This window comes from Coloeus monedula, assembly GCF_965178545.1.
Source record: "Coloeus monedula genome assembly, chromosome: 1".
NCBI lineage: Eukaryota > Metazoa > Chordata > Aves > Passeriformes > Corvidae > Coloeus > Coloeus monedula.
Window position 1 is genome coordinate 48,473,346 of NC_138781.1, and position 20,421 is coordinate 48,493,766.

At 39.4% G+C, this 20,421-nt stretch overlaps 1 protein-coding gene across 2 annotated transcripts in view; it reads right to left on the reverse strand.

Annotated features, from left to right (window-relative positions):
• The window catches only part of ELMO1 (engulfment and cell motility 1), a 305,477-nt gene that overhangs the window by 200,722 nt on the left and 84,334 nt on the right, over positions 1-20,421 (reverse strand). For both annotated transcript variants that reach the window (XM_082295294.1, XM_082295295.1), the window contains exons 7-8: positions 17,681-17,850; positions 6,887-6,922 (exon numbers count right to left, since the gene is read on the reverse strand). In XM_082295294.1, coding sequence (XP_082151420.1) covers positions 6,887-6,922; positions 17,681-17,850 — 206 coding nt within the window. The remainder of the gene's footprint in view (positions 1-6,886; positions 6,923-17,680; positions 17,851-20,421) is intronic.

Here is a 20,421-nt window from a genome sequence, read left to right on the forward strand (position 1 = left end):
TATGGGTATGCACAGTGGCTTTGATTACTTATGACAAAATGAAAAATCTACACCTAAAAATAAACAAGAAAAATGGTGCCTCTAAAAAACCTACTGTAATTCTGCAAGGAATACTTTCTTCAGCAAATACATGATCTGGATGTTCTGGGGTTTGTTTTGGGGGACAGAGGATGACTTTTTGCCTTTTTGTTGTAGTTGGTTTGTTTGGGGTTTTTTAATATTGCAAATCATTGAAGAACAACATTAGATTGAAAATGTCATCGTTAGCATTCCAAGGATTTCATATTAAGGAATATGAATAAGGAATAACCAAGGATTTAATATTAAGATGACAATATTCTCTGAAGGAAATTCCTGTCACGTTGCCCAATTCATTCCTTTTGAATAATACTGTGATTTATGAACCCACAAATAAAAGAGCAAGCCTAGGAAAGGCTTCCTTCTAAAAGCTGGCACCAAATCCTAATGCATCTTCATGACAGAATACTTCTACAAATACAAGGAATATTAATACTATAGGTATTAATATTATAATTAATTTAAAAAAGAGCTTCAAATAGTTTTTTAATTAAAAAGGTAGGCCATATAGGTTGAACCATAGATAAAAATCTCTCCCAGCATTAAACTAAGCACATAATCTGGCAGAGATACATTTTCTCATCTGTTGTTTTAAAATTTAGTCAGTTAACCTGTATTTAGTATATGAATACTCTTCTGTAAATGAATTCTACATGAAAACTAATCCCCCTCAACAAAAGGTGTAGTTTAGAGGGCTTACTTAAACTACATTGAACTCGTGCATGGATATTCATCTTCAGAACAGCAGTGGCTGGAATGTAAAGGAATTAAACTAACCTGGATTCACCAGTCTCATTAAGTCTTCTCATCCAAACTATTGATCAATCCTACCTGATTAATACTGATTCATCCATGCTCCTCCACAGCTTTGGGGGGAAAACTGGCTTAATGGAGCTGCCAATATTGGTTTTAAAGTGTAAACTTGGTTTTAGTAGGTCTGACAGTGATACGACCATTTGGGATCCAGAAGGTGAAAGTACTTTTCAACTTAAAAATGATCAGACACCTCATCAGATGTCACTCCAGTGACTCTGTTTCAAATAATTAGTGAGTGAAGAGGTTCAACACTGGGACTAATCAAGCAGCAAGAAATACTTCAGGTCTATTATTATGCAGCACCACACATACATACTATGTCCTCTAAAATATATGGCTATACACATGCACCTGCCCACACACGTATACACCAACTGGCACTGCAAAAGTCAAAAGCCAGGCTTGAGGCGTAGGCATTAGGAGTAGCACAGCTAAAGATGAAAGCAATCTCCAGGGTAACTAGGGCAAGATAAGGATTAAAGCCTCTGCAGGGGGAGGGGAAGGGTGTTGATTCATTGTGAAGTGGTTAAATACAAGCAGATAGGCAGAAATAGACTTTCAAGTAATTAGTTTCAAAGCGCGCGCACACAGACGCACTCATGCTATTAAGAGCGGCAGACAGAATAGAGGCTAGAAATTTCAAGGGAATCAAAGCTGGTTCATAAAATTAGCAATCTTAAAAAAAACGTGGTAGGAGCTGTTTGGCTCAAGGTCTCTGTAAGTGTTTTGATCATACAAGAAGTCCAAAATATAATGGGACCTCTTCATAAAATCTTTTTAGACTAATCCATAGCACAAGACACAACAGTTCTATAACTATCAAACCCTCGCTGCTCTGGCAAAATTACTTAATACTTTGAGGATAATTCCTGATGAAGGTGCTTTTTAATGCAGCAAGAGGAGAAAAATGATCAGAAAAATGCACTGTGTAGTTGCAATTTCATATCTCATTAACACTGACATCTTAATAACCTTTGCTCTCAGGCAAGCTACTTCTACAAGCCCTCCTGAATGCTGTGATGGCTCTGGCTCCTGGATGCCTTACATTGGGACAACTGATGAAGTTTGACTATTTTTTGCTGACTCCCCTCTTCCAACCCCCATTGTGAGAGCTGGTCATGAAGCATCTCCTCACTCACAGCAGGTCTTGGCAAAAGCCTGTTAAACAGCAGAAAGCTGAGGTTTGCAATGCTATCAGCTGTCCCAGCATGAGCCATTCCAGTGGATGGCCATGTTCTAATACAGCCTGTGGCTCCTCTGTGGCTCTCTGACAAACCTGACTGAAGATTAAGGCAACAGCTGCATTCTATATCTCTAGGCTTTAGAGAAATATCAGGTCAAACACGTTAATTTACATTCCTAAGAATTCTCTTTATTTGTACCTTATGAAACGGTGAAGAAAAAAAAAACAAACACCAAACCATTCCACATATTTCGATACTAGTTTTCTTTACTGAAAATAAAAATGACAGGAATGTGCATGTGACCCTGACTAACACACCTGTCTCTCACATGCTTCCTAGTATCATTTCTACATGCTAAACCATCTTTTTATCCTGTGTGCTTATTTTGAAAGATGCCTAGAGCAACTTGGATTACTTTTCAAAATAAATTAATGGCAGTTTAGCACCCTAATCCCCCAGATGTTTTTAAAAAAGAAATTGAAAAAATCTCAATCTGTGGTTTGCACACATATCAAAATGAACATTTTATCACTGTTATGGAGGGAAAAATACTTGGCTGCTCAAATGATTATGTAAATCAAGATAATTAGTCAGGCTCAGGCAACAAACAAAGGAATACAAGCTTTTACCAAGCTAGATGGAGTATCTCATGTTTTATATGAAAAGAGCCTTTGCGTAGTAGAATCTGGAAATTGATCGTTGCTTGCCTGTTGCAACCAGCGTACAGCCACCAGCCCACTCGGACTAGAAGCCAAAGAATGTACATCTTTACACAAACCACTTTTCATAGGCAATACAGAACCAAAGCTGGGCTCTAATTTTGCAAGGAAAAGCAGCAAAGAAACAATTTAATTGCGCCGGAGGTAACAGAGGAGTAGTAGCCTACTACTAAATGCAGGAGTGGTTAACTAAGTCCCTTATCTGGGCTCACAGCCTTATACTGGGCAGCTGAAAGGCCTGACATCACTGAGGTCAACATCAAAGAGTAAGAACAGCTTTCTAAATTGGAGCTGTCAAGGATAAATGGCCATGAATAAATTTAAACAGGGGAACAGAATATACCTAATCATCAGAGGACAAGAGCTCTGGAAAAGCCACAGGGGCAAGAATGTAAGTCTAAAATGAAGACTGACGATATAGCAGGACGCTTTTCTAGCACGGTGTGAATTTTATATTGCTATGGCTCCTCTTCACTGCTTCTACACCACCTTGTTTCTTCAAGAAACCTTTCCAAGGGTAAAGCTAAGCCACCATCAAATCAAAGTAGGAGCAATTCACACCTATTTGGTACTTAGTACAGATGAAAACGATGGAACAATCTGTGTAGTAGCTGCCCCTATTTTACTAGATGATTACAGAAAATGCACTTAACTGCTACACAGCAATTGACACGGATTTTTTTCTTTTTCATCCTGCTAGCTAAGCACTACTGAAATATTTCTTTGTGGTACAGTTTCACTGCGTTCATTAAAAGGGGTCAGCCTTACTGATTTCAAATCCCTTGCATTTCAAGAACATGAAATAGCTTTGTAACCCTAGTATTTTCACTACAGTTTCACAGTTTCACTGTTTGAAAATTAATTCTCAATAAAGAAAAACAAGGTGTACATTTTAAACATGACTGTAAATTTTCTTGAATAAATCCAGGTGTAGATACTCTTACTATGGAGTATGACTAAATCCACTTAAAGGTACATTAAGCATGGGAAACTAGCCCAGAGGAACTATTACACACTGAAGATGTGATTAGAATTACCTTTTTTTCCTTATTCCCCATCTTTTAAATTCCTGGTTTTGTTCATTTCATGGTAATTTCTTCAAATGAACTACTTTTCTTAAAAGCCCAGGAATCACTACACAGGAAAAACATAATTCTCCAATCAGCTTGGTTTGACTAAGTTTAGCATTGTAATTCATAGAGCTGTTTTACAGGATTTTTTTTGTAATCCATCCATCAGCCAAAACAGGATAAATAAAATCCCAAAACAAAATGGAAACCCCTAAAACTGAAAATACAGAGAAACTCATGTTTTAGAAGAACCCCTTCAGTGCAGAATGCAATTAAACAGGGCCTCTCTATGAAAATGAGGTTTTAATTAAGCCAAGCCAGTGTGTGCAAGCTGCCAGAGATAAAACAAAATATTGTCACTTTATTATGTCATCCTTGTACATCCAAAGTAACTTAGTTTTTGTTAATTAACATTTGGCTCCTTTAAGTATCTTTAATCAAGAAGACAGGAAGTGGATGCTGAAAAGTGTTATAGTTTAGTTCATTATATCAATCTCTATGGGGTTTTTTATAGTTCTCATCTCACTAGATCTTCTCATGGGTGAAAAATAGTCAGGATGTTTGATAACTACACTCACAGAGCACTAGTGTAAACACTATACCTTCAAAAAATACATATGAGCAAGCCAGTTTCCAGAACTATTGGTTTCACATCCTCAAAAATGGCTCTGGTATCTTTTTCAGTGCAAATCCCAAATTCAATAATTTGTGTTATTTAATTGTATCATCTCATATACTACTGCTGGAAATCAGAACATTAAACTGAAGTTTCTACTGGCAGGATTTAACTTCCAAAATTAGAATAAACTTTAGTCACAGAAACATTCTTTGCTACTGTATTCATTGATGCAATACATCTATACTGCCCAATCAGGATCCTCTTAATAAGGATCTTAATTAGGATCAAGTGGGTAAAACCTTGTCCTCACAAGTAAACAAAGCTAAACTGTACAAAAAAAAAAATTAATTCAGGTCATCAGTCGGATCAGGTCCTAAAACCAGGGTACAATGCAACTGTCAGTATTTCAGTACTGTCCTGAGGACAAACTTAATGCATAGAAGCCTACACTGTGATAAAATTTGGAAACAGATGCTGTAGGACTATAGCTATTCTTCCACAAAAACTATTCTCACAGCAGTGAGGAAAAAAACGCCATCTAAAAAGGACAGGAAATACTTTGTCTCAGCAGAAGTGATCATAGAATCACAGAATTATTATGGTCAGAAGGGACTTCTGGAGATCATCCAGTCCAACCCACCTGCCAAGACAGGGTCACCTGGAGCAGGTTACTCAGGCACACATCCAGGTGGGTTTGGAATGTCTCCAGAGAGGGGGACTCCATACTCTCCCTAGGCAGCCTGATTCGGTGCTCTGCTGCCTTCAATGTAAAGAAGTTCTTCCTCCTGTTGAGGTGGATCTTGTGTTTCATCTTACAGCCACTCCTCCTTGTACTGTTGCTGAGAAGCACGGGAAAGAGTCTGGCACCATCATCTTGGCACCCACCTTTGAGATATTTATCTGCATTAATGAGATCCCCTCTCAGTCTTCTCCAGACTAAACAGGCCCAGCTCCTGCAGTCTTTCCTCTTAAGAGAGATGCTCTGGACCCCTAATTATCTTCATGGCCTTCCACTGGCCTGTCCCAGGAGTTCCATGCCCCTCTGGTACTGAGGAGGCCAGAACTGGACACAGCACTCCAGATGTGGCTTCACTAGAGAAGAGTAGAGGGGGAGGATCACCTCCCTCGACCTGCTGGCCTCAGTCTTCTCAGGATACCATTGGCCCTCTTGGCCACAAGGACACTGCCAGCTCATGGTCAAGTTGTCATCCACCAGGACCTCCAGATCCTTCTCTGCAGAGCTGCTCTCTACTAGGTCAGTCCCCAGCCTGTACTGGTACTTGGGGTTATTTCTCCTCAGGAATAACCAGCAGGACCACACACTTCCCTTTTTTGAACCTCATTAGGTTTCTCTCTGCCCAATTGTCCAGCCTTTCACAGTCCTGCTGAATGGCAGCACAGCCTTCAGGTAATGCTGCCAAGTTGATGCTGCCAAGAATTCCATAAGCCTTATGCCACTTTAACAATTTTCCTCATAATCTAAACTTTTCTATTATGAAACAAGTTTCTTTGTATTAGGTTAAGAACATGAACTTAGCAGAAGGGTTTGCATTTCCTGCCAAATCTATTCTTACTGTATAATTTATTTATTAAGCAATGATTTAAAAATAAATGTTTCAGAACCTGGTTTACAGTAGATTTGTGAAAGTATGATTTAGCACGGGTTTGGAGGGGGAGCTGCATTTCCTGCATGGTAAATCACATCAAGCTCTCAGAATGGCAGACATATGCTTAATTGATTACTCTTTTGCTTCCTTGGGTTTTAGCTATACTTGACATATCAAATTTGCAAGCCAATCAAGATATTAGAACATCTCTTGGGATTCAAATTTATCAAAGCCTGTGCTTGACTCTGAGCAAATGGAAGTATTCTGTTCAAAATCATCAGGGAAATAAGCAGGCTTTTGAACTTCCTGATATGAGGCCTTTTACTATATTACAGTTTTCCTTTATGCAGCTATCTGCAACAACTAGCATTACCTGGGACCAGCAAATGACAGGAATTCAAACTGGGACAGTGACCCTTACCTTTCATCTCACTAACACTGACCATTATCAACCAACTATCAACCACACAAGCCAGTGAAATTCAAGAGGGGAACTGGGAAAGGTTTTGTTTGCTGAAATTAAAAAAGAAAAGAAAACAAAAGGCTTACTTCAGAAATAGTAAAAGCCCCTGCTGAAGTAACAGAAATGAAGCACTCATTCCACAGGCAAAGCAAAAAAAGGCTTCATCAGAAAATTTTAACAGGCATCAAAGAGCAGAAAACAGAGAAGATTGAAGAGTTGCTGATGAATATGCACAGTTGTATTTACATATAAAGATTAGCACAAGGGCCTGAACTCAGTCATGCAAAAGAAGAGGTAGTACACAAGGTGATGATCTAATCAAGTTCTTACCAGGGCTTCATTATCTTCTGCAATTTCTGATATCGTCTGCAAAATTAAAACTTGCATGTGAGGAAAAACACTTTAAAACATCTGTACTCTATTTACTGCATACACCCCCCCATACTTGAGTCATAAAATGCACATACAGGCATACAATAAGAGGCAGTAAATGGCTAACAATTTGCTATGAACAGAAACAGAAACAGTTCAGTAACTGGTAAAGAACCCTCCAAATGAATTTCAAATATTTGTTCAGAATTCTTGTGTTAACTACTGTTAGAAAAAAAAGCATATCTAGACATTCTAATTTAGTAAGGCATTTGTGTAAAAAGCTTTTTGGTACAAAACAATAAAGGTTTACACATTAAGCATCTTCTGTCCTCTTTCAATGCCATGTAGCCCATTGCCTGGAGAACTCTCTTATTTACTTGCAGTCTCCATCACTAATACTGATGTCAGAGTCATCAGCATTGTTGAAAGTTGTGTAGCTAGGATCGTAAATGGTAAAAATAGCACCAAATATAGATACCTTCTTTTTAAAACACCACTTAAACATATAAAAAATAAGGGAGCTAGAAAGAAATTTTTAAAAATTCCATCTCTTACTTTGATGCCCTAGGTTTTAACTTTTGTATTTTTCAAATCCTGTACTGCCTAGTGCATAACTGTGAAATTTCTTGTAGCCAGTTAATTTCTGCTCTCTCATGCTAGGTAGACATAACAAAGCCTCTCCAGGCCTGCTCTCCAAGGACACCCAGATTGTCCTAGGCCCAAAATGTGTAAACTAACATCTTAAGAAGGGGGGTAAACTTGGGGAAATTACATCATTAACTGAAGCTTTAATTGGAGAATTAACCCTGATATACAAATGAACCAAACTTATAAAAGTGTGAAGAACTCATGACCCAGGGTTCATCTTGGGTGTAGCCTTTTTGACTGCCCAGGGTGTACCTTAAAGGTCCTTCAAATAAATACCTACCTTTATTCCCTTATTCTTGTCTAGTCTCTGTCTTTAGGTGACCACCCCAGGCATCAACTTAATTAGACAAGTGACAAGATTTTCTCCTTGGATTTCATGGCCTTGGTTCTTTTATGCTACAACATCTATGTAGCCAGTAATAATGAATAAACAAAAAGCATCCTGATGATCAGACAGCCTTAAAAAGCAGGGGAAAATACCCTCAACATGCTTTTATGAGCAGTAAAATTCAAAACATTTTCCGTAGTGGGAGATCCAAGCTTCAGCAGAATGTCACTCCTGTGCTTCTGCAAAGTAAGTGCTTCCATTCTGTGACAGATTCAGCTAAACCACCAAGAACAATCACCACCACAAATGGGTTTTTTCATTTCCCAAATGTGCATGGATCCTTGCAACTTTCTGCAGCATGTCAGCCAAACTCCAGAGCACTCTTCCCAGGCCAGTTTTTAAAATAGCTGCTTTCTTCCAGGTGCTGACTTTGGCTAAGCAGCAAACAAACTTGAAATTAGGGTAGTGTTTTTCTGATAGAGAAACAAGTGTGGTGTTTGCAAACTGGTAGCACTTCAAAGGACAAACTCTGTTTTGCCAGAGATTTTTCACAACAGGCTCTAATCAGCAGCATTTTCTCCATGACTGAGACAGGGATTAAAGAACAAACATCTGAGTACTAAAACAAAACATTTAGGCAGGAACTGTCTTAGCATTTGCAGAACTCTTATCCATCCTGAGTTAATCAGCAATCAGTTAACTTGAGGTCAGATAGTGTGCAAGGTAAAAGAAAATACGGATTTAGAATAATGTGCAGAAATAATTGAATTATGTAAGACTTTTCTGGTGAAGCAATACAAAGACAGAAAAATTTGACTTCAGAGGAAAGATAGCCGTTGTATTAAATCGAACAATTTCTACTGATTTTTGTTGCTTTGGTGTGACTAGAGCAGCAAGCAATCTAGGACATCAAATGTTGCAGCAACAAATGATTATAGATTGACTTTTACCACTGAAGATGTGGATGGAGGCTGTTCTCTAAAGCAATACATGCTATTTTCATCCATCATCGAGCCAAAACATAATAGAGAAGGACCTGGCATGAGCAGGAGTTCCTCTCATATTCACCCACAGACCACGCAGAAGTCACCAAGGAGGAGCCAAGCTGGTTCTTCCAGCAAGTCAGCCTGGAAAGGAACTAAGTACAGTCTGCCACCTCCATCAGCTTTCGTCTTTCTATATAAATAACTGTTGTTTCTTCCAGAGGGCTGATTGTGGTAGCAACCAAAGAGCTCTGTAGAGCCCTTCTTGGTTGAGTTACCAAGGTATGGTCAAAAATGCTGAAAGCCTTACTGATCTAGACACTGTAATTAGCTCAATACTTATATTTATCTCCTTTTTTTTTTTTTTAAGAAACCATCCCTCAATTGCACTTGCACAGATGGGAACAAAACCACTGCAAAAAACCAAATATTATAAGGGCAAATTAAACAGCAATTGTGAAAGGTTGAGATTCTATAGTGGCAAAAGTCAAAACCAGCAATTTTTACACAGGCAGAAATCTCAAAACAAATGCCAACGTCATGAAAAATAGCATGAATGACAAGTTACCAGGTTAGACATTTTGCTACCATAGTATGTTCCCTGTTTGGCCTCAAAGGAACTTTGTGATACACTTCCAAATGAATCCAAAGGAGCAGCAGTAGTTCCCTTTCTCAAGCACACAGACTTACTACTTGCTCAAACACTGCAGGTTACATCTCAAGCAGCTTCCAACAGAGACCAGCTTAGCAGGGACCTGACTGGATCAACTCCATATATTCATGTGCCAAAATTGCTGTACAAAGACTAAAGATACCCCAAATCTTTAGTCCAAATTTTTACTCCCAGCTGGAGTAACCCACATTGCACAGTAAGGGTTTGTCTGAACTGGGGGAAAAAACTAGAATGTCCCATTGTGGAAGCCAGCATGGAGCCACTGTAGCTAATGATACCAAGAGCTAAATCAGTCACACCACTTCAGCACAACAAACGTTTCTGAGCCTGCACTGTTTGGACACAAGCAGAATTGTATAAAATACCACTGAGGATAAAAGCTTTTCATGCAGTATGACCCCAGAGAGGACCACTTTTAGCAAAGGTGGAAGATGTTCACAAAAACTTCCTCCTCTACAGAAACACTGACGGGATGACGGATGAATGACCTGCTAACCACATTAAAGCACCATTTGGATATTGCTTTTCAGGCAAACACAAGGATAACCCACATTCTAGATAACAGGCAGTGTTTAGGAATATGACAAGAAATATACAAGAGTACATATTTCTGGCTTCTGTCTGTAACAGGTGTGGCTATCAGAAGAATATGAAATCTGGGAAACACTTTGACCTGAAATAATTTACAAAATTACTATTATTACTATTAAGTTACACAGCAGCCCTCAGACTCCTCACAGCCACCACAATATCCCACAGCTACCACAGTCCAAAAGACAAAAACATGCTGGAAAGTTGCAGAAGTGGAGATTTTAAGCTCTTCCCCTTATTTCTGTTGGTTTCTCAAATACTACAATTTTGTCTGGAGCTAACAAAAAATAAAAAATTCAGTTTGCCCACCTTCGTACTCTGGAGAATATTTGGAAATACAAATCCACTGCTGGAGTTACTCTTTTTATAACATTTTACAAAAGGGGTTGCCAAACAAAACCCAGTAAAACTGTCTCCTCTCTTCATCCTTGTTCCAGTAAACGGGGTGTTGATGTCACCATTTAAAAAGAGTCATTTAAATGTTAATATTCTCAAACACAGGCAAAGCAAGAAAACCAAGCCTGGAGAAATAGCATTTAGGATGGGGGGACCAGCAACTCTCCCTCTCTTCCCTCCAAAGATGTGATCTTTGACAGTTCCACCTTCAGATGACCTTGAGATTGGCTCAGTTGGTTAAAGCATGGTGTTAATAACACCAAGGTTGTGGTGTTGATCCTTGTAGGGGCCATGCACTCAAGAGTTGGACTCAATGATCCTTCTGGGTCCCTTCCAAGTGAGATGATTCTGTGATTTTATCTAAAGCCTACAGTGTGTGCTTTGCATATGTAAAGAATATAAGAAAAATTGTACTTGTGTGTGCTGAGAGGGAGGGTGTAATCCAAGCCTGAAGACTGATGGGGAAACAAACCCAAAATAGAGCAAGCAGGAGAAAAGTAAACCAACAAAAAAAAATCCTACTCCACCTTCTGTTTTTTATGGAAAATGCTCTGAAAGATGGGGCTGCAGCCCTTTCTCATTCTCCTGCCATTACCACCTCCACAGTAGTATAGTAGGATTACCTGATTTTATATACTCCTTTGGATTTCTGCCTCATAGACAATAGTCGCCCTCTCCCGACATTACAGAAGCACGAAGAAATGAAGATTGCGTAAAATGCCTGTTGGACAAGAATTTATTTTGGCAGCAATGTCAGATTAAGTAATCTGTGCTTCCAGGTGAAGCTTCACAGGAATAGTTGAGCCTGTTTAAAACCCTGTGCTGTCAAAAATACAAATTAATTTCCTCCCTCCATTGTCTGGCTGAGTTTCTGACAGTTTAGCAAATTGAATTGCATCACTGAGGAATCAAATAAATATTGGAGTTGAACAAGAGAGGGAGTAGGTAGTACACAGCCAGTAGCCAGGAAGGGTGGAAAAGGACTACTTTATATAGTGGCAAAAACCTACTAGCTTAGTATTGTTCATATCTTCTGACAATTAGTTTTCCATTTAATGAATTGTGCTTGCACAACTGTGAGCTCAATCAGGAAACTAAACTGGGTTAAGGAATATTGTATTAAAAGTAGCTTCTACTGTCACTTTCCATAACCTACACCAGTTTTCCAGTCCAGCTTGGTAGAAACAGTACTGGTATAACTCTCCAGATGAAGCAGGACAGGAACAAGTTACTGTGAGCAAGGGCAGCTTAAATGTTTTGACAGCACTGCTGAAATACTCATCAGACTGGGATGGAAAAAACCACCAGCAGGTATTTGAGCAACTGTCCCAAAAAGTGTGCTAAAGTCGGAATAACTCCAAACCAATCTGTCTTCAGTTTTCTACTGGGCTGGTATACAGTATTATCTCTGTAAGACAAGCCAAGAGCTAGAATTTCACTGAACAATGCAATTTGTCCTTAAAGCATGCACAATTGATCTCTCAGAGACTTCCAGCTGTACAGCAGCCAACTCTGCAACTGCATGTGCTCAATGAAACGTCCTCTTAGTCAAGACACAAAACCCATACAAATATACATTTATTTAGAAGCCTACATTAACTTGCTCTAGCTGCATATTTATTATTTCCAATAGGAAGATGGCAAAATTTAACAACTATCACAATTAAAAGCAACAGTTTTTTCTCCAATCTGCACACTAAGCAATTACAACTCCCTTATAATTAAAACCAGGCTATCTGCAAACTTGTCTTAGCAGCATCAACTAGCATGTTCCTGTGCCATGGCTGTACCACAATAAAGCTGCTCAGCACAGCCTCATCGATGAAGCAGATGTCTGGAGAACAATATACTCAACAGCAGCAGAAACAATTCTGTTCTGGTTACTGTCAAGACAGCCAGGCTTAGCGAAGTCTCTGTTTTTTCTTTTGGCAGAAACTGTGTGTTATTTCAGCCAAATGGCAAGTCAGAGAGATGAGGATAATGCCAATTAAAAAAATGCTGAAAATTCTGCATAGGCCTTCCTCCTTTTCCTCCCACTCATGATATCATCCTTATTATTATTACTAGAAATAACAAAAATAACTATAGATTCCTTTTATCAACTCTTTGGTCTTTCAATATTTACAGCTTGTGAATTACATTTTCCTTTTCTTGCTTTCTAAGGCATTAATGAGGAATTTTTTTTCTTCTAAGGAAGGCTTAGAGTCTGTCCCAGTCACAGAACTCTTCCGACATACCAAGAAAAAAAACCCCACAACTTTAGCAGTCTTCTGCTACCTCAGAAAGACTTTCTGTACAGACATGATTTTCTGAAACACAAGTTCTAGGCTCGACTATGGAATACCACTCCGAATAAGAGCACTCTGTTATCACAGACTGGGTAGCAAGGAGACATGATTCTTTCTTCCATCTTGGTTCCTGACATATTTTTTATCAGTCATTATGATATCTAGGACTCAGCAGCATTGCTCACTTGCTGCTCATTTTAGGGCGTTGCACCCTGATGGGGGAGAGGAAGCAGCACACCCTCACACTTCCCCTTTAGACTGTCTGTACATCCAAGCAGATGGACTGCACAGTCAGCTCCTCTTAACTAAGCACGGGCTGGCTTCTGAAAAAAAGGTTTAGCATTAGGAGTACTATGGAAATCATTTTCTGAAAAGTCTCAGAAAAGAAAAATAGCTGCCTGCACACACCCACCCCACACTTTGATGATACAAATGCACTGTCTGAGAAATGATTGGACATCATGGATAATTATAGAATGGAATTGGCACTTACTTCTTCATGACCTAACTTTTCGTGCAGTCTTTTCTATAATTTATAGGTCACCCAAACCAAAAGGAACATAAAACTATCTCTTTTTTTTTTTTCCTTTTTGAGTTAATAAGACTCGTAGCAATGCTGTGGAAGCAAGAATGAGCCTGAAGGAAAAACAAGATAAGCCATCTCAATCAACAAGATCAAGATACATGTGGACAATTTCTGAGACATTGCATCTCTGCTGATATAAATATATTTATATTGACAAGATGCACTCTCAGCTTCACTAGGGCCCCATGCACCCTACAATCTGCCTACCACCACCCCCTGTGGCTTTGTGCTTGCCCACAGTTCTCTATTCTCTAAAACATTCTAATTTTCTTCAATATTCGGGAATATAACATATGGAAAACTAACTAGAAACCACTGTCATTTCTTGTCAACTTTTATATTACTACTTCTTTTCATCACCTGCAAAAGGAAACAAGTAACTAGAAATCCAGGGATTTACATTCTCTTACTCCGGTCGCTGTAGTTTAATAGTCATCAGCTTCACTGAAATAATGACTAAGTAGTGCAATAAACAAAGCCAACTATAAATAAAACATAGGTAATTTCCTCAGTGAAAGTTATATTAAAAGATGGAGTCTTGTTTTCCAGAGGCTACCCAGTAAAACTTAATTACACACTCAAATTATAACTTAAGACCTGCCTCTAACATGAAATCCATATGCAAAGAAAACTTCAGAGCAACTTTGCACAGAGCACGATGGTGCTTCTAATGAGCAGTGCCTGGCCCTTTGGGGAAAATAGAGAATAAAGCTTGAACTAACAAAATTCATCGATTTCTAGCGCAGCTGCAGCACACTGTGAACAGAGGCGCCACTCAGCCTGGACTTACAGATGTAGGGCTGTTCCCAGCTGCATTAACCCCTGGGCAGCTGGCACAGCACACAGAGCAGATCCCTGCAGAACCCCAGCAGCCACCCCATAGGGTATGTCCCATTCCCGCTCTCCCAGAATCTTGGTGCCAGTCCCCAGGGTGCAATACAAGAGCTGGGAGAGCCATCGCCCTCGCACTGTTTCACAGCATGACTGCTCTCAGGTTGTGGCTCAGTGACACACCAAAGCCAATGTAATGGTTTGCTGCCTTTTCTGCATCCACTCATGACACTTCCTCTCTTGTTTCTTCAAGTCCATAACTGAGCAGAAAATGAATTTTAGAGAGTTAGTTTTCTAACAGAATCATGTACTTTGCAATAAGTTAACAGACTGGATTGGCTTTGTGAAGCACTCAGACACTGGAACCAACTCCTGGAACCAGCTCCTGGAAAAAAGCAGGACTGGGCTGAAGAATGGGGGTTAATACACAAGAAATGGGAGGAGAGGACAGGGAGCTGGACCATCTCAGCAGCACCAAGACATTAGGTTTGTCTCAGCTGTATGGGTGACTCACAGCCCCATTCAAACAAGGCTGGCTCTACAGGAGTAGCCCCAAGGTGGCTAAGATAACTCCATAGTGAAGATACACCTTAAATGCATCCTTATAAAACACATTGTCTTCTAAAACTGGGCTATGAAAGAAGTTTCTGCCTCACCCAGAAATTTCTGGCTCCTCATTCCTCCTCTAATACCTGCCCCTGCCCTTTATAATGCTACTATAATTGTAGGTGTAGGTTCACCTATGGACACTGAAATGACCATGGGCAGGTACAGGTGCAGGGCAATGGAAAGAGAAGAGCATTTTGTTCTGAAGCATTTTGGCGACCCAGTCAGCTGCACAGCGCACAAGACCACCTTGCTGAGGGCACTGAGCCCAGGCTGGGAGCAATGGTGAAGAGGCCTTCAATTTGATTCATCTGTTCAGTGAGCAGCTTGTGTGGGACCTCTTACTAAGAGTAGTGCAGAGAGTCCAAGCAAAAGCAGGAACAGAGAACAGAAGAGGAAAACTGACTTAATCCAGCTGCCTTTCTTTGACAGCCTAGGACACTAAATGAAAAAAAAAGTTTCTTTTCTTTCTTTTGAGGAAGTAGTCTGTTGGCTTAGTGTGCTGACACAGCAGTGAGTCACAGACCCTGATGTCAGGGGACAGACTCAGTACCTTGAAGTGAGATGAGAAAGGAAAGCAGCAGCACCATGGCAGGCTTAGGCTGCTGTGCCTGTGTATGTTTGCTCCTTTCATTAAATCCCAAATTCTGTTAAATATGCACTCATTGGCCAGTGATACACAGTATAAAAGTGGAAGGGAACGTACAGCGTAGCACAGATGTCCTTGCTTTACAACTCTCTTTGCAAAACCAGACCTGGAAAAACCTGACCTGCTGACACCCTCAGGAGCTGCAGAATGTCTAGGCTGCTGAACATGAAAGACTGCAGTGAGTACTGAGAGCTCATCAGCACGTGAAGCTGCTGGAAACTCTTACAGTCTGAGACTTTGTCCAGTGCCCAAACTCGAGAGTGTTTCTCCCCACAGACAGAAACACTGATAAATACATTAGACAGGTAGATCAATCAATGCATATTTGATGACACATTACATCAGCAAAAAAGAAAAAATTTAAATCCCTCAAAATGCAGGCCACTTACAAAATAAAATAAAATTAAATAAAAAAAGTAGTAAACTCTGCTCATATGTCCAGTTTACAAGCCTGCTGTGTGGTTTGAAAACTTATACCTTCGGTCAGGACTTATTACAGGGTATAATTTGCTAGGCAGTTCTTTCAACAGTAGTGTTGCCTTTAGTAGTTTCCCTCCCAAATAGTTATTTTTAATCCAGACCAGTCTGCTACAGCTTGGCTCATCCCACAGCTACAAAACAGCAGTACAAACACATCTGAAGGCTGAGGAGGGCACTTGCTTTAGTCTTAGTGCAGCTAGAAGAAAATATGATAAAAAATGTGAATGTTCCCTATCTGTTTCAATAGAAAATAAAATGCTTTAGTTTAAATACCTTCTGCAGTGGAGCAAGTTAAACCATTTAACCTAAATAATGCCATGACAAAATAAACCACAAGGGCAGTGACTGCTAATTTTCCTGTGTTCCGACCTTCACAGGCATATGTGAGCCCATCCATTCAGAATACTTTTCATTAGTGCAGCCACTGCATACATCTGTTTACATCAATTTAAATTTGTCTTTGCTCTTAAACTTAATTTGGTCCATAAACAACAAATATCACATGACTATAAGACAAGTTCCCAAATTTGGTACCTAGAAGCATTTTTTTTTTTTTTAAAGTGGCATAACATGTCATGTGTACGACAGACCACATCATTGCAAAAAATAAAGACTATAACCCCAACACGCTGAATATGAAACCACGAGCATTTGGAAATCTAGTATATAGCTGTAGTTAGTCAATAAGGCTCCAGAGTCCCACAAACCATTAACCACATAATGGGCAGGGATCAGGGAGAGCTTTCTTCTACACTGCCCAGTCTATGGACTACTGGATTCTAGAAAGTAGTTAATTTTTCTGTGGAAAATCCACAGTGTATCTTGTACAAGACCCTCAGAGACCATTTGTGTTCCATTTCAAAGACCACTTACTACTTCCGCTTTACCTCCTAACACTATTTACTTCCTTGAATCCACGGGAACTCGAGGACATTTTGAGGGGATTTGAACTGATTTCAGTTTTCTTTCTCTCAGGAGATGGTGTGGGTATTGCTTTCTTCCTCTGTAGTAGAGGTTGACACTGACCGCAAATCTCTTACTTGAAATCAAATGCTTACTGTTAGAGCATAATTTAATAGTGCAACAATCCAGTTGACACTTTTCTGCTGCACCCTCCACATTAAGCCAATGGACACTTTCTCAGGACTATGGTCCTGAATTTCACCAATGGTGAAATTTGTTAAGGTGTTCTGGTAAAGAGTAGGTGTATTTTTAGAGGTCAGCTTTCAATTTCATGACAAAAAAGCCCACTGGTATTAGAAAAAAATCCTATTCGGAGTCAAAACAATAAAAAATGGAAATAAAGTAAAGCATTTTTTACATGTGGGTTTTACCCCACATGTTCTCAGTAATGTGAAATATAAAACATAGTTTTTAGGTGACATCACTTAAATATCAGACTTCAAATATACCAGCACTGGCTTATTGAAATTCCAATGAATAGAGAAGAAACTAGGACTCCAGTCTACCAAAACTTTATGGCACAGGGGGTACTTGTGACTTCCTACTTTGCTCATCCCCAGTCCTGACCAGCCCATTGTTAGGGAAAATTTAAAAAACCAGTATCTCATTGATAATTAATACACTATCCTAGCAGCTCAGAATACTTGAGATATTTAATTTCTCAACTCAGAAAGAGAGCATGAAATCACCCCACACAGAAGGAACACCAGAGTTTAAACAAAATACTTACTCTGTGCCACTTTCAACCATTTGCGTTAGGAGGGAAATGCCATCCAGGTTTATAAATTCTTGGGCAAATGTAACATCCCGTGAGTAGTTGGCTAAGTCCTTCAGTGCTTCTAACTTTGCATCCATACTAGAAGACTGGATCCTCTCATGGAGCTGTTGTGCATTTTGAGCCTAAGAGAGAAACAAAACAGACAAAACAAAACCAACAAAACAGCTTTCGTTAAAACGAAAACCATGAATAAAATGTCAGTGTAAGCCAGAATAATGGCCATGTTTAATATTAATGATATTTAACACTTCTAAGCTCAGAAAAGATTAAGTAGCTCAAATACAAATTACTTTTGTAAAAGTATATTACTCATATATTACTCCATTACTACCTATAATTATCTGGACTCTTGCAGAATCATTAGCTGAGCAATGGATAGATGTCCTATTGTCTCAGGAAAAACGTAAGCATTACAACAGACAGCCTTTGGCTTGAACAGCTTATGCGTCACATCAATAAAAGTAGAACTGAAAATAAAACAAACTGCATCAGACAATCTCAGTAAAATAATAGTGGCACTTCTTTTCCTGTCAACTCTTACTCAGGTTACACACTTCTCAACACCTTCAGCAACAAAGACCACATACTGCCCTAACCATGTTCCATCAATAGAGACCAACTTCAGATCTTCTGCTCCTTCCTCCCCCTCTTCTTTTGTTCACAGTCAGTGCAAACACTCACATACCCTCCTAACAAGGAGTGTAGGAATAATTACTTCCCACATAATACTATGATATTATCTGTCATACATCTTTTTGCATGTTCAATATCCTTGTGTTATGCTATTCTGCCCATTAATGTTTCAAATAGAGGATGAGATAGTGAAATTCAAAATAGACACTGATGATAAAAAGCTAAAGAAATACTTAAATAATGCATATTAAATTGCTTCTCTCTTTAGCCGTACAAATACTTTAAAATACATCTCACGTTTTCAGTTTGATGCTTTCACTTACCTGAACAGAATACCCAAAAGCTTCAGTTAATAGCTAGCTAGGTGATACTTTTTTTAGAAAAATAATCCTCCTCCTTACATATAGAGATATTTGCAAAATTCTGTTTCCTAAAATTCATTTCTTACGTGCACCCAAGGAAAGGTGAATGAGAGGCTATGTGTCATTAGGAAAACAAATTAAATGTAAATTCTGCTGAGTTATTTTCTCTGAGATGATGCTTATTCTTTCTCAGCTGGAGAAGACATAGAGAAGAAAAGGCTGTGCTGGCAGACAATTCCTTTTCTGTTCAAGTAATGAATGTATTCTTCACAGAGATGGTCATCTCTGAAGATCAAGATTCTGAGAAAGCAGTCACTTTTAGTGCAAGTGAACATTTAAACGAGGAGCCCAGAAAATAACCAGCACTGTGTTGTTACAGATACAGCTGCCTAGCTACATCACTTCGATTGCTTCAAAAACATGAATAAATTAAGTGTCCCAATGTCCTCCAATATCAGCAAGGTTTATTACTTCTTGTTTTTAGAAAGAAGAACGAATGCATAGTCTCCAGTCAGTATTTGGCCAGAACACACGTGGTAAGGAGCATGTATGGGGGAGAAACGCCTTCTAGTTAGTACGACTGTGGTTAACATCTTCAGTTAAGACAGAATTGAAAAGAAATGAAAAATCTTTAGTCCTGAGCTTTTTTATGCCATAAGTATAGGGTGATGCAGCCATAGCAGTTACATTACCTATAAAAAGGCAGAATCCAAAATCCAAAAGGTCTTTCTGCCACTAAGTTACCTACTCTATTAATGGATTTTAGTTGTAATGGGGAAAAAATGGCTTACACAGTCTCTCTGGAATGGCAAGGTCTATCCAAATGGAAACTGAAAGAATATTCTCTGAAGCTTAAGCAGGTGATAAGGTAAATCATTTGCTGAAGCCCATGGAAGAGGTAAAAATAGATACCTCTTACTTTCTGCTTCCAGGATAACCACAGAATACTTCCCCCAGCCCTTTCCCTTCATCAGAGGGGTGAAGAAAGCTTTGCTAAAGTACTCTTCTATAATCAGCTACAAAAATTCACCACTATTATTACCTGAACCAGAAGTTCAACAGCCAGCTCCTACCTTACCAAACTACCTCCTTCATGGAGCCATTTCTGACTCTGGACTCCTCACTTTTAACATCCCAGAAAGACTCAGAGATGCAAAGCATTCTCAAAATATTACTGTTTCTCTGAATACATGCAATGTATGAATTCCTGCCCAGCTCAGAAAAGAAACACTCTGGAAAACTTCAATACTGCCATGGCAGCTTCATTCCCCTAACTTTGGAAATGATTACTCAAAGTTAACCTTAAGCCTATTAAATCTGTGCACATGGCCTGCCTGCCATAGTTCTTGAAAGTTACCACTCCCACTGTCTGCCTACTGAAAGAAGTTCTACTGAACTGGAAGTTCTTCCAACTTTCCATGGGAATCCAGTCCTCTAAAAGCTCCTGGATTAAGTGTAAATGAAACAAATGGGAAAGGTGAACAAAACAACTAGTTCAGGGTGACTGAGCAGCTCTCCTGAGCTGCTCAACCAATAAGCCTGAGTGGGGAAACCTTGGGCAGCAGAGCTGAGGCCAAACAGGTGGGGACTGTAATTGTCTGTGGAGCACAATAGCAAGCAAGAAAACTATGTGAGTAGAGCCAGGAGAACATCCTCCTCCAAACCCCTTCACAACACACTGTGCTGTGTAAACAATGC